The sequence below is a fragment of the Carya illinoinensis genome, chromosome 7 (genome assembly GCF_018687715.1).
Source record: "Carya illinoinensis cultivar Pawnee chromosome 7, C.illinoinensisPawnee_v1, whole genome shotgun sequence".
In the NCBI taxonomy this organism is placed as follows: domain Eukaryota; kingdom Viridiplantae; phylum Streptophyta; class Magnoliopsida; order Fagales; family Juglandaceae; genus Carya; species Carya illinoinensis.
This window is the reverse complement of record NC_056758.1, coordinates 34,535,779-34,549,895: the sequence shown is the minus strand read 5'-3', so window position 1 is coordinate 34,549,895 and position 14,117 is coordinate 34,535,779. Positions and strand designations below refer to the sequence as shown.

At 34.6% G+C, this 14,117-nt stretch overlaps 2 protein-coding genes and 1 long non-coding RNA gene across 4 annotated transcripts; 1 reads left to right on the top strand and 2 right to left on the bottom strand.

Moving 5' to 3' along the window:
• Positions 1-2,915: 2,915 nt before the first annotated feature.
• On the bottom strand, positions 2,916-4,800 carry LOC122315733 (protein FD-like). 2 transcript variants are annotated; one of them, XM_043131851.1, is made up of 5 exons: positions 4,205-4,800; positions 4,012-4,105; positions 3,795-3,872; positions 3,573-3,650; positions 2,916-3,303 (listed from the first exon to the last, which is right to left on the bottom strand). In XM_043131851.1, the coding sequence occupies exons 1-4, from the start codon at positions 4,798-4,800 to the stop codon at positions 3,576-3,578; spliced, it is 843 nt and encodes a 280-aa protein (XP_042987785.1). In that variant the 3' UTR covers positions 2,916-3,303; positions 3,573-3,575. The 2 variants fall into 2 exon arrangements, with proteins under 2 accessions (XP_042987785.1, XP_042987784.1); XM_043131850.1 differs by having other exon boundaries at positions 4,012-4,800.
• On the top strand, positions 3,415-4,900 carry LOC122315735. The gene is made up of 2 exons (XR_006244100.1): positions 3,415-3,893; positions 4,118-4,900. It is a non-coding gene; the product is annotated as an uncharacterized LOC122315735 (long non-coding RNA).
• Positions 4,901-6,911: 2,011 nt separating this feature from the next.
• On the bottom strand, positions 6,912-13,588 carry LOC122315732 (la-related protein 1C-like). The gene is made up of 6 exons (XM_043131849.1): positions 12,814-13,588; positions 11,846-12,410; positions 11,602-11,740; positions 11,383-11,473; positions 8,140-8,211; positions 6,912-7,867 (listed from the first exon to the last, which is right to left on the bottom strand). Exons 1-6 carry the CDS (start codon positions 13,288-13,290, stop codon positions 7,580-7,582), a joined length of 1,632 nt encoding a protein of 543 aa, XP_042987783.1. The 5' UTR covers positions 13,291-13,588; the 3' UTR covers positions 6,912-7,579.
• Between the last annotated feature and the right edge of the window lie 529 nt (positions 13,589-14,117).

Below are 14,117 nucleotides of genomic sequence, written 5' to 3'. Positions count from 1 at the left end.
TTTTTAACAAAACGTAATGGTTTGTATAATTTCAAATATACAAGTTTTATGGAGCTTCTTATAAAAAATCTAAAAAGTTGACTCTACAATAAATAAATCTTAAAAAACAATTATTTATTTATTTTTTCACTGGGCTCATCTTTTTAAAAAGGATTTATACATTTAAAATTTATACTTAACATTACTTTTTAATAAAACCACGCCCGTAAAATAGGATTAGATTTTATAAACCCATTAATAAAACAATTACATTTTATTTCTTCAAACATTACGAGTGAAGCGTTTCGTGGACAGTGCGAAAAAGATATAGGACTAGTAATTGCAGATAATTTATTTTGTTTCTTTAAAGTAAAATAGTAATTAAATACAAAGAAGTGTTGAAGTGGCATTACTTTTAAAGAAAATGATAATATGATTATAAAATATATATATACGTATTTTTTTATTTTTTTAATAATTAAAAAAATAACTATTAATGAATTTATATTTTCTTATTTTTTTTTCTTAATAATTAAAAATATTTAAAAAATTATTTGTATATATACATTTAATAATCATCCTAACATTATCCTTACTTTAATAATTTGGCCTAATTGTTAAAGTTATCTACTCATAGCGATAATGTTTTATTCTTTAGGCTGCAAATTGAATGGATGGCGTTGTGGGGAAATCACCAATAGCCATTGGCCAATGCATTGTAGTTGGAGTTGACAGGTTTAATTTGCTTTCAACTACTTGTTTGTCTCTTTCTGAATGAACTATATACAATTAAATACAGCCATTAATATTGCGTTATCCTTGACCTATATGCCAACTTTAAGTAACTTTATGGTATGCTTTTTCTTCTTAATTCCTTCTATGATACGTTTTAAGCACTTTCTTTCTTAACTTATGAACCACCCATATCTGGTATATTTTTTGTTTCATATATTCATATGAATATATATGAGTTATTATATTCGTAAGTATATAAAATATGCAATTTAAATATTTAATTTATAAAACTTAAAATTTAAAATTTATCTTTTAAGAGTAATGATACACACGCGTACAAGTCACAACACTCTTCACAATATTTTTCATAATATATAATGTAAAATAAAGATATTTTTATAAAATAATATTACTTTTATATGATATTTTATGATAATTATGAAAAATATTTTGTGTCTATAGTTTTATATGCGAAATTGTTTCAGCTAGCAACATTTATGATAACTTTTGCAAATAAAGTGATAGTGTGGGCCTTACTTCACGTGCGCGGACCCCACTCTCCGAACATTTTGTGGGGCCCACCCAGTTCGTGACTTGCTCGAGCGGCTAGACACGAGGGTAATATTACTCACGGGTAATGGGCCCGGGTAGTGGAATTAAGGCAACCAGAACCCAAGAAATGGAAAGTAGAACTAGCTCTAGCTACAAACATTAATAATATTATATGTTTATTTTATTATTTTTTTATAATACTCACTTTTCTCTATAAATATTTAAGTAATTTAATTAAAATATAATTACTAATTAATATATAATAGATAAATTAGTAAAATATGATAAAATAAAATAAATTAATAATTAAATATTTTTAAATAATTAATTACTCAATATTTATATAACAAATAAATAGATAATTTAATGTAAAAATTTTATATAAATAGTCAAAATTAAATTCATCTTATATTATTTTATTATTATATAATAAAAAAATAATTATTCTAATATAAAGATTTATATAAATAAAATAATTAAAATTAAAATTTATTTTATATTCATAAAAAATACTATTTATATATACATAATCTATTAACAAATACTCTCAACCGTAACTTTTGGAGTTTTATATACGGAATTGCTTAAAAGAGCCGCAATTATAAATTTGTACTTAAAAAAACCTATAAAATTATTCCCGTAGCGGAAGCACTAGAATTTAACTACTCTTTCGCCAACCTGAGGATGGACAGCATACAATTATTCAAGTGACGTCGGGTCTATGCATTGTGACGGAAGGTGCAGTGAGAAGTTTTGCTACGCATTGCTATTGTACTAGACCCCGACGACAGAGTACTGGGTCTCACGTCATAAACTTTTATTACAAACAGTTTAGTACTTGTTTGGCATCTTCTCCAATCCAGATCAATAGCTTTTCGCCTTTCCATGGGCCATGGCAACACCCAATCTCTTTTAGCACGAGACTCGTCCGACAAGACCATTTTGTTTTTTTTTTCCATTCATTTTTTTATTCTTAAATATTTAAAAATAAAATAAAATTCACAACATTAGAAATATTTCTCTAATGCATCCTACTGCCGACATACTAAATAGTCTCACCCAAAGTTAGGTTTACGGAGGTTGTTAGTTTACGGAGATAATATAAAAGTAAAGTAAATGTTATATATATTTCGTAATAAAAATTATATTGTTTATATAAAATGTTTAATGATCCAAATATTTCTTATTCAAGAAATGTTAAGAAAGAATAGATTATATAAAAATAAATTTATAAACTGATATGATTTTGATAAAATTAATTTTATAATAAAATTAATTTTATAATTTAATATAAATTAATTTTTATAAAATTTAATCCATTTTATTCTCACTTCACATCTTCACCTCATAAACAACCAAAGGGTAAAAAATAAAAGCGAGAGAAAAAAATGCATTAACCGCCACGGAAGAAAACAAAAGGGGATGAGAGAGGGTGCAGAATGCAAGACACAGAGGATTGTGGGAGATGGAGGCGAGAAAATAAGAGTAATGGTAAATACATAAATTTTTTATAAATTATTTGTTAAAAAGTAAATTTTATTAATAAAAAATAATTTTTTTACAAGTTTTTTAAAAATAAAATTTACTTTTTATTTTTTATTTTTATAAAAAATTATATAAAATTTATCTATTCAAACCTGTACATATCATTTCCGAAAAAAGAAAGGCGCTATCCCATTAGCCAAACATGTTACGACGTCATACTGCACAACGCACGTCTTTTTATAGGCAAGCAAAAATGGCAAATGGTCCTAAACATTGAGCACTAGTCCCCACCCACGCCAAACTTGCCCTCATTGGACAAGAAAAAGCTACGTCTGGACGAAAAGACAAGGATTCAAGGAACGGGATTGGATTAAAAAAAAAAAAAAAAAAACCCTACCATTAAGGAGTCGGACCTTTTCCTTCTTCCATCTTTTTGTATTTTTCCAGCCAACTGATGGAGATGTAATAACAAACACATTGTTTTTTATGGATATGGCAACCAATCTCCCTGATCCTCCATCCGCGCTTCGAGAGAGCCTGCTGGATAATTCACTGAAGAAAGGGTGGCATAAAAGATCATATTATTAAAGAAAAATCTTTCTCTCATTCTTATATATCACATATTATATTTATTTTAATTTTTTTATAATAAATATATAATGTATGGATAATAAATAAAATAATTTAATTAATTTAATAAAAATAAAATAAAATAAAAAATAAAAAATAATATTTTAATATATAAAATATGTAATGTGAAATGATATATTAGTATTTTTCTATTACTAATTAGGCATGCAAGAGGGCTTTTGCATTCTTACTTTTCAAAATGGAGCAGTATAGGTTCTATAGATACGGTGTTTTTTTGGAAGCTGAGCACGGGCTGCCACCAAGCGGAGCTGCGAGCACAAAAATACGCCAAAAATCTATCAGCCAATTGAACTCCCTTCCCTTCATTGGGTAGATAAACGGAAACCCAACAACAACAACAACAACCCTATAAACCCAAATAAGCAAAAAGTATGAAATCGCTTTTATTTGACCTCCTCTTGCTGTCTCCTGAGCCTAGCATTCTCTTTCTGTAAACGGGCAACTTCAAGTTCCAACTCGTTCGTGTAAGCCTGCAAAAAGGATTCACCACGGTATGAAACAGTGTCTGTTAGTAGATAAAGTTAACATGTCTATCGGCACTAAAAATAGTTTTAACAATAAGACGTACTACTGTTTCGTTTCAAGCGTTTCCAAAGAGAGTAAAGATACCTGTTTCCTTGCTCTAGAACGAGCGGCTGATTCTCTGTTCTTGATCATGCGCTTATGTCTCCGATCGATGGGATCCTCAACATTTTCTTGATCCCTTTTCTTGCAGCAAGAAGGGAACGATGAAGAAGAGCATGAGCATTCGAAAGGAGAGTTCAGGGAAGAAACAAAAGAAGGTGCAGTGAAACCGGCATGCCTTTGCAATTGTGGGTTTGACCCAACACCAACCGGAGTACGGACTTCAGGGTATGGAAAATCAGAACCGGAATTCAAGCTCAGAATAGTTGCTGGAGTTGGCGCCAGAGAACCCAAGAAAGTGGTATCCACGGCCAAAGAAGGCTCGGTGGCGCCAGATGATGACGCGCCTCTTGTTGGTGGCTCTTTGTTGGGAGGCCGAGCCAAGAAGTCTTGGAGATCAATCGTAGCACAAAAGGCAGGGTTGTGGGTGGTGGTGGTGGTGGTGGAGGAGAGGGTGTTGCTGGAGTGATCTTGAAGAGAGGCTAAGCTGATGTCTTTCCAAACTTCTTCCATGAATTTTCTGGCAGGAGGGGTTGGGAGGACTGGTGAAGAAGCTGAAAAGGGCGAGGGACAAGAGCATGTGGAGGAGGATTTGGAGGGTGGGCAGGAGTTTCCATTTCTGCCATTATTGTTGATTTCGCCTGTTGATGAACCCATGGTTGGGGGGAGAGGTAGAGAGAGAGAGATAGACCAGATGGAGGGAGAGAAAAATAGTTGGGAACCAGGAAGCGGAGAGGTCTGTGTGTTGACCCTCCTGGCTTGCGGTCCTCGCATAAAGGTTCTGTTCCCTCTGCTGTCCTAAAACTCGGTCTCAAACTCTATCTTGCTTTGTCTTGTAACCGACAAATACTAAACTCACCGAGACTCTTTTTAAGAATATTGTAATTTTTTTTTTTAAAAAAATGTTACGAGTATAAAAAAAATTATTAAAAAAAAAGAAGAAGAAGAAAAAAAAAAGAAAAAAAAAGAGAGGCTAAATGACCTTCTCAAGAGAGTTTTTCGGACTGCCCTCTCGATGGATGTAGCATAGTCCCTTTATCAATTTAAATTTTAACCAAAAATAAAAATATTTTTTTAATTCTTTATAAATATAATAAGTTTCACGACAAATAGTAAGTTGCGTACTAAATTTCTAAAAGCTCTTAAAATTTTGCACATTCGTATTTAAGTAAAAAAATATAAATGGTCCGAGTGAGATCAAAATGATTTTTTTTTTTTTAATTTCAACATGAATGTTATTTTCTCAAATCTAATGCACATATTTATAATAAAAACCAATTATTGATATATTTGAAAAAAATAAAGATCGAAATGCATTGTGAGTTACGCAAAATTAAGTGTGCCGTGAAGATATAAGTTAATTTTTAATCATTTGATATTGGGACCATGATTGGTGATATATAATCTACCTCATCATTGGCATAATTTGAGCGTGCTTTGAAAATGTATGTAATTTAATATGTTGCACTTTCTAACTAATAACTAGTACTCTCCATCTAACTGTTATTATTGTTAAAACTGATGAAAATAGAAGTGATGAAACACAATCATGACGATTAAATATTAATAAATGTTGCATGTCATGACATTTTTAAACTTCTAATCAGTCAAGTATGCCAATCCATGTCGTAATTATTTATATATTCTGGATCGATTCATGGAGTTCAATAGAGAAGACTAATTCAAAGGGAGATGAATAAGACTAGTCAAGAACTTAAACCATGGGAAGCACGGCTTGGTTTATTAGTTCAACAGCTCCACCGGAGCCAAATCCAAGAGCACTTTCTCGATACTTTTCTGCTCGTTTGTTGGCAAAATGGGGGTGTATTTGTTGTGCCAAATGAATCCAAGGTAACAGGAACAAATGTTAGGGGCGGACCAGACAATTTGTACCTCCCCCGTTGTTATCATGTCACGACTCAGATTTGGGTTTTACCAATTCTATGTTGCATGGGGCACGATTTTGTTGTTCCCCCATTCACATCTCAGGTACCCAAAAGCAATCCATGATTTTGTTTTTCATTTTTTTTCTCTTTTGGGTAGAAAGAGACTGCACACAGGTAAAAAAATAAAATCCCCATTACAGTGATTGAACACTGTTGTGTGATTCTCGTAGGCAATATGCAGAGATAGTGAAGACAAAGACAGTGATGTTAGATTTAAAGAGAGGAGGAATCTAAATCATTGGGTTGATACATTGGAAGAGACTAGAAATAAGGGAAAGAGAGTTCCTGCTGAGAGAACAGACTAGATTTCTGTTTTGTGCAAGCAACAAATATAATGTCAATGTCTTTTACTTTTATAGGTGGATGGGGTTTGTCCCATGATTGAAAATTTCAGCTCACAGCGTACACCAAGACATATGCCTTGATAGAGATTTAGACCTCATTTATTGCAGAGTTTAGATAAGAAGATATAAAATATTTTGTTAAAAATTAAATAAAATATTATTATAATCTAATTTTTTAATATTAATTTTATTTTAAAATTTTAAAATATTAAATTATTTATTATATTTTATATAAAAATTTAAAAAAATTATAAAGATGAGATGAGATAGTTTAAATTCGGTACACAAACAGGGCTTTAGATTGCCTCCCCACGGGGTCTGTCCCATGATCACGCTTTCAACCCACTAACGTTGATGTAACACTATTCATTAACCCCACTTAAGGCCGTTCATACCAAAATTTATTGTTTCTCAAAATACTCCCTCTTCCAACATAAACACTAGATCCCCACAAATTAAATTCATATTAAATAACATCATTCAAATAAAAAGAGATTTTAATATGCAACACCAGTAAAAACTGATTGAGAGCGAGTTTGCTGCACCTCTAAAACTACTTCTAAAACAGACATCCTAGACCAATGCAAATCAGAGCTTAAAAAGATTGGGGGGGGAGCGGATCTCTAATCTTCCGCAACACATTTCAGCCTATAGGCTATCATCCAACAAAAACGTTTGCAAAATTTCTATTAAAGAGTTACATTTAAAATGTAACAAAAAGTAATGATGTATTTGCCAATAAATGATTAACCAAAAATAAAAAGTTGAATAGTAGGGGGAAGTGCAAATCGGAGACATTCAAGAAAGGTCGGACCACCATTTTTCTGGCAACCAAGCACTAATGCACTGCCGTTCAAATCCCATTTCTCTGTTCCCCGTAGGCAATGAAGTTAACATGAAGAATGTTTTCACCCATCCATGCCACCAGAAAGCACCAGAAATCCAAAAGAAAAGCATTCACACCGAAACCAAGCTATACACCCCAATAACCTTTGCCCGAACAGATACTCTTAAGTACTGTCTCACTTTCTTCTCATTCTTTATCTTAAGCCAATAATTTATGAATAATTCTTATTCTGTATTCCTCTACTAGCCTCATCAAAATACTGCCAAAACCACTCTATGTGACTTAGTAAACAAAAGAAAAGATCCCACACCTTCAAGAGAAGCCTCACTCCAGATTTCCAATTGTGACCCTTCAAAAATAGAAGCGCACTATACTGACCCAACTATGCTTGGATTTTTAGTGGGGGCACATATTATTCAGTTCTGCTTCGAGGAGGTGTTTTGAGAAATCTCCCCGTTAGGAAGGTGTGACTCTCCATATGAATTGGTTAAACGTCTTCCCGGAACAGCCTCAGAGATAGAGTCTGCCTTAACTGTCACACCACCTCGCTTTGCATCCACTTCCTCCACTGCAATCTTCTGAAAAGAAGTTGACAGCATATCATAACTCGAATTATTAGGGGAAACAAAACCTGGTTCAGAGGGAGGCAGAGCAGATGCTGGTATCCATTTCTTCCATTCACTACGCCGCCTCACCTTGTCATCCTGCAGCAATTTCAACAGAGATTCAGTCCAGCTGGACACAAAAATATTATTTGGCAGCTTATGGTTTCCTTTTCCATAAGAGTACAGTGCCTCTAGCACATTGATCCTTGATAAGTAATTATTTTTACATGTATCCTTAATTGAGTATTGTTGTGTCTGATTAAATGCAAAAAACATGATTCCAATGCCATTTTGCAGGACATACAAATCCAATATAAGCAGCAGAAGATACAGTCAAAACAATTCAGCTTAGAAAGAACAAAAAAAATTGCCTGCACTTCCACAAGGGTTGATGCTTTCAAGGAATCCAATATGAAATTGATATCAGCTGTCAAAATCTTAACCTGCACAGAGACATAAAGCAAGATCAATGCAAGGACATTCAATACTGGGAAAAGAAACGGAAAACCAAAGCTGGGAAAGAAGATGGATTCAAATGTAAACTACGAGGCATGGTACTTATAACAATATAGAGAAAATTCCACTCTAGTAATAAACACTTTGCCATAAAGCCTGCCAGGTAGACGGGTGCTTAATTATTCTGATGCCGTGGTAAATTCAGATTGATGCATGAAATGTCAAAGAAATGAGAGGGAGAATACAAAGAAGTGGCCCACTCAAGTCCCATATGGCCCTGACAAAGTAGGATTATTACTTTGTAAGTCTGCGAAAGCAGGGTCTTGGAAGAAATCTAAACATGGCCTTGACTCCAACTATCATCATATAGTTTCAAAGTTAATAATTAAGCAGCCAGATCCAGTATAAAATCTCTAATCCACAAGTACAGGGATTTCATGTCAGGCCACATGGAAGCTAACACCAATACTAAGGTATCCATAGAAGTTAATATAAAATTCTAGACCTGATCCCAAAGGGTCGAACTAGAAGGGTTATCAAAGCATAGGATTGGAAACGAAATAAATAAATATACAACAAAAATGTAGGCATACTCAAGGTACAAATGAATATAAAATTTTAATATGCAAAGCTACTCTCTCTCACAATTTATGGTAACATACAACAGAGAAAAATTTCCTATGTTAAAGACAACCATTGATCTGAAAATTGCCAAATACTTGCCATTCTAATACAATCAACCATGATGTAGATTTCACCAATTTTCTTAGGATCCAAGTTGAACAAATAGTGTTTTTTTTTTTTTGGTTTGGGGGGGGGGGGGGCACATATGAAGCAAAAACACAAGTAGTCCGGACATACAAGGAAAACCAGTTTGCAAAGCATAAGGTTCAATCTTGTACTTAACAGGCATGAAACTATAAGGCAAAACCCAATTTTTCAAATGATGATCCGCTGCAAAAAGCACCCTCCCCCTTCCTTCTGTGTGTGAGAGAGACACATCTTTAGATGGAAAAGAAATTTTGTTAATGATCTTAGCTTAGCTGGGATCCAAAGAGTATAATTTCAGCATATTTCTTTTTTCGATAGGTAAAATAAAGAGTAAAAATCAGTATTTTTTTTATAGGTAAAATAAAGTGTATAAATCGGTATATTTTTTTTGATAAGTTAAATCGGTATATTTTTAATGTGACAGATTTGGGCCAATGCATTGTCCAAAGCAAGCAAGAAAAATTACAACGCATAATATAGCAAAGTTTATATGTAACACAAGAAAGTCTCTAGAGATAAAAGTCTCTAGAGATAAAACAAAGTTCTTTATGATATTTTGATTGTCGTTGCTTTGTCAATGATTTCGTAATATTCTGATACAAACCAGATTGTCTTGAGTTTTTCTTTCATAAAAACAGATGGGGAGCATGACTGGGTTTATGCCACAACTTTTACATGAAAAAGAGTACTTCCCTTTCCACTGTTGGCCCACTATACCAGGATGGCATGACTGGGCTTAAGTCACAACTTTTACATAAAAAAGTACTTCCCTTTCCACTGTTGGCCCCCTACACTAGATCCTATGGCCAAAATATTCATAATCTACCCAGCACATGAGCACCTGAAGAAAAGAGTGAGGAAGTTAAGCCAACTGCTAAGGGAAAGTTCCCCATGCTCAGAGGCAAATTTTACAGACAGGGCTACTCACACCTTTCACCATGTGTCATATGCACAAAGACAATGCGTCTCAAAAACCACTTCAAAACCTGTATCTAAAGCCAATTCTTAGTGACTTAGACTTAGCACTAGACATCTAAAAATATGTTTTATGTTGCCTTTATGTTGACCGACATCTTCAACACCAATGCCAAATTCTCTCCTCTCTTATGCACAGGTTGCAATGTACTGGTGGTACTACCAAAGTAAGGGCAGCTGGTGGTTTCATCATTAGTTCTGAATGAGGAGAATTCTCATACCAGAAATCACAAAATACATGTCATAAAAGGAAAGGGGATATCGCGCTTTAGGCAGGCTGCTAGAAAGTAAGAAGAAAAGTAGCAACCAAACATTAAAATCCAAAAAAGTAGATAGCAGTCAAACTAGGAGAATGCTTTAAAGGAAAAAAAGAGGCTACATAACTAATTACAGAATAAACATGCTCGGTGGTTGCAAACATCACAAAATAAAGCTTTGTGCTTTAATAATTTGGTGCCTAAGACTAACTACATCCATGAACTCTAAACAAAATGATTTTATCCACTCATCTTGCTCTCTATCTTGCAGATCAAAAATAACATTTTACTCGTACTTACCAACAAAAAAAAAAAATTTTACTCGTACTTTAACCATAAACAAACTCCTAATTGGTCTGAACCAAAGCCTACACATAAGAGTTCATAAAGTAAATACTCACCTATTGTGAAATAAAAGACCAAAACCAGCAGTTACAGAATCATAAACTCTACAAATCCCCAATGTAATGAAAATAAAATATAAATGGCATAATATCAACCATGAACACTTCTTCTTGAACCAAAAAAGTTTCTTGCTTGGGCTTAGTCTTAGACTCTTATAGGCTTCTGAAAAAAGCTTTGCAATGGCTGCAACATCACCCCCAACCCAACATTGGTGGCTTCACAGCTTACAATAATAGTCTTACTCTATAGGGGCTGAGATGTTTTACTAGATATACCAAATAATCTTTTTGTTCGGAAAATCTAACTAATCCATGCAACTACTAACTAGAGCTAAGACTAGGTCTGCTAGAGTGAACAGGAATGTGAGTTACTAAAACCATAAGCCACTACACTATACTTGATGAACCTCCTTACACCTGAAAGAATAAGAGAGGGATAATGCATTAGCCTCAAGGCACATTTTAAGTTTCAAGGCGATAATCTACAAACAGTCATCTACTACAGATGGGTTAGGTAATTTTTGAGCTCCCCTAGATCATAGTCCTATTTGATAGCTGTCATGCTCAACTACCACCAAATTTTATGATTAAACAGAACAGGTCAATACTTAGGAGATGTGCAAATATCCTGAAATTTATCAACATATATAAAATACTACTTAAAAGCAAAAACCATGGTAAAAAAGTAAAGGGAATAGCTTAAACATAAGAAAACTTGTAAAGAAAATAGCTTAACCATAAGAAAACTTACTCGCCGAAAGCTTGCTATCAAACTAATTAGTACCCAGCCCTGATCATCCATGTTTGACCTCAAAAAATCATCTTTAACCAAATTTTCATCGCTGTAATGAACAAGTCATAGGTGCATAAGTAGTTAATTTCTTTGATGAGATAAAGAAGATAAAAGATAGGTAAAAATAGATTCATATTGTAAAACCATCAAAGAAAAAGGCTGACAATGTCAGAATACCTGAAATAATACTCTATCTGGTTGACTATCAAGGTGGACAGAGATGGTTCAGCAACAGGTATAAGCAATGGGGGAGGTGGTGCATGAGCAATGAATGGCCTAAAGGGCTCCATTGGCATCGTAGGTATATAGTAAAACTCTGAAAAAGAACGGAGACATTAGTTTTACATTTGCAAACGGATATATACATAATCAGAAAGAACCACAATGCAAAGATTCTGCAACAAAGAGAAAATAAACTCACCAGGATAACCCATTGGGTTGACAAAGGGTCTTACTGGAGGGGGGGTAACAAATGCAGCTGTGTTAGGTGGTGGAGGCCTTACAAAGCCCCTAGGAGGAGCTCTCTGTGGATGCAAGTGAACATCTCTGGCATTCCCATAACCTCCCCGATCTGGATCGCGCCTGCCCCCATGACTGTTATGGTAGTGGCCATCTCCACGTTGGTGGGGTCCAAAGCTGCCCCTTCGGGAGGAACTCCTATGATCATTTGAAGAATGTGATTGAGACACATATCCTCCAACTGGTCTGGTTTCCCAATTACTACTCCTATAAGGAAACTCTCTATAAGAAGGATCAGGAACTCCTGGTACCATATTAGGATACCCATTCGGAGGCATCTGGAATACAGGAAATGGTGGTGGCGGTGGCGGATGAGCAAAGCCACTCTGTGCAGGCCCACCCCTGGTATTGCCGCCACCGCCTCGCTTCATAGATCTTTGTCGAAATGGCAATGTATGGTTTGTGGTAGAACTAGGGTTTGCACTACTAGTAGCTTGTTTCTGAGGTGAATATGTAATAACAGGCCCCTGTAACAGTACACGAGGTCAACCACTGAGATATTATGGGTAATCCTTATATAATTTATTTTTGAAATCACAATCTTTATATAGGAAGAATCGTAAGTTGCAAATAACATATAGAGCAATAAAAAGGAAATCCTAATTCTGAATCTTTTATCTTTCCGTTTGATTCCAGAAAACCCTAAGACGCCCCCAACAACTAAATGGCTGGATTAGGTAAGTTTAACCTTAAAATAGAAAAGAAAAATGGAACAAAATATCAGATTAACCATAATATTCGAGATTATTTTATCTTTTCTTTTACCTCAGGCTTCTCCGGAACCAAACATCAGATAAGAGAATATTCAACATTCCTTTATTTTTTCCTAAGAAATCAAACATCTAATTCGAGAAAGAGCTGAAATCAAACCTGAGTACTGGAAACTGTTACATCAGTTACAATCTTCGAAGATGAATCAGCCGAAGATTTAGGAAAAGCCTTAGTAGACTCAGATAATGCAGGCCAAGAGACTGCATCCATTACGGGACCAACCTCGACGCGGTTCGAGTGTTTATTCCATGCCTGCTTCTTCTGTGGAGCCGCATTGCCATTATTAACATCGGAACCCTCACCCGCTGAGGAGTAATCCGGCGTTAGTGACGGCGAAGCCGTCTTCGGAGGAGAGGAATCCGAGAACGGCGTTTGTTCCGGCTGAGAAGTCGTTGACAATGATGAAGACGAAGGTGAAGAATGGACGAGTGAGAGAGATTCAATAACTTGACCTCGAACGACTTGCGCCCACGGGGACTGTAGATTTTTTCGCCGGAATTGGGGACTGTTAATGTTTTCCCCACCGCGTCCGGCAGGAACCGTGGGGCTAGACGGAGAGTCGGCAGTGGTGGCCATTCCAAAATTAGAACTTTAGAGCTCAGAAAACGAAAATAATTTCAGAGAGATTGATTTAGTACAATACAAAACCAAAAAAAATTAAGAAAAACAACCAACTGATTAACCAGCCAATTAATCGAATTAGATAGACAGAAAGAGAGAATTAGGGCTTTGCAGTTAGTAATGCAAAACGGTAAAATAGATGGATCTTGCGAAAGATCAAACCGTGAAAACAAAAGGAACCGATCTCTCCCACCCTCTCTTCTGTCGCCCTCTCCCCCCCTCTTTCTCTCTGGTTTTGGTACCCTTCGATTTTGGTATCGGAAGCTGCAGGTTTTTGTAATGGACTTCAATTTACAAAAAACTCCCACCTTTTTTTATTAATTTTCTGAGCCATGCCATTTATATTATTGTTTATCTTGTTTTTACAACAAGGTTCGAACGGTTAGGACTCCTAGATCTATTCAAACACTAACTGGCCTTGGATTACTATCTGATTAAATGTTTTTATTATTTTAATATAATATTTTCGTAAGAATTCTACATTTGACTGAAGCTATTTGAGTCGATTTCAAATATTTATCAGATTGACACAATTTCAGTGTTAATCGGATAGAAATATATTTTTAACAAAATCTTAAAAAATAATATAATTTAGTTCTCTCTCTCTCTCTCTCTCTCTCTCTCTCTCTCTCCATTTACGTTGATTGAATTTTTGTAAAATTTCCCAATTTTAAACTTGGCATTATCTCATAGGTGTTTCTAATTTAATTATTTTGTAAAGGAATAATAAACATAATATATGATTGGTCGTATAATTGTGGTTAGATGGATTTTTTGTGCTA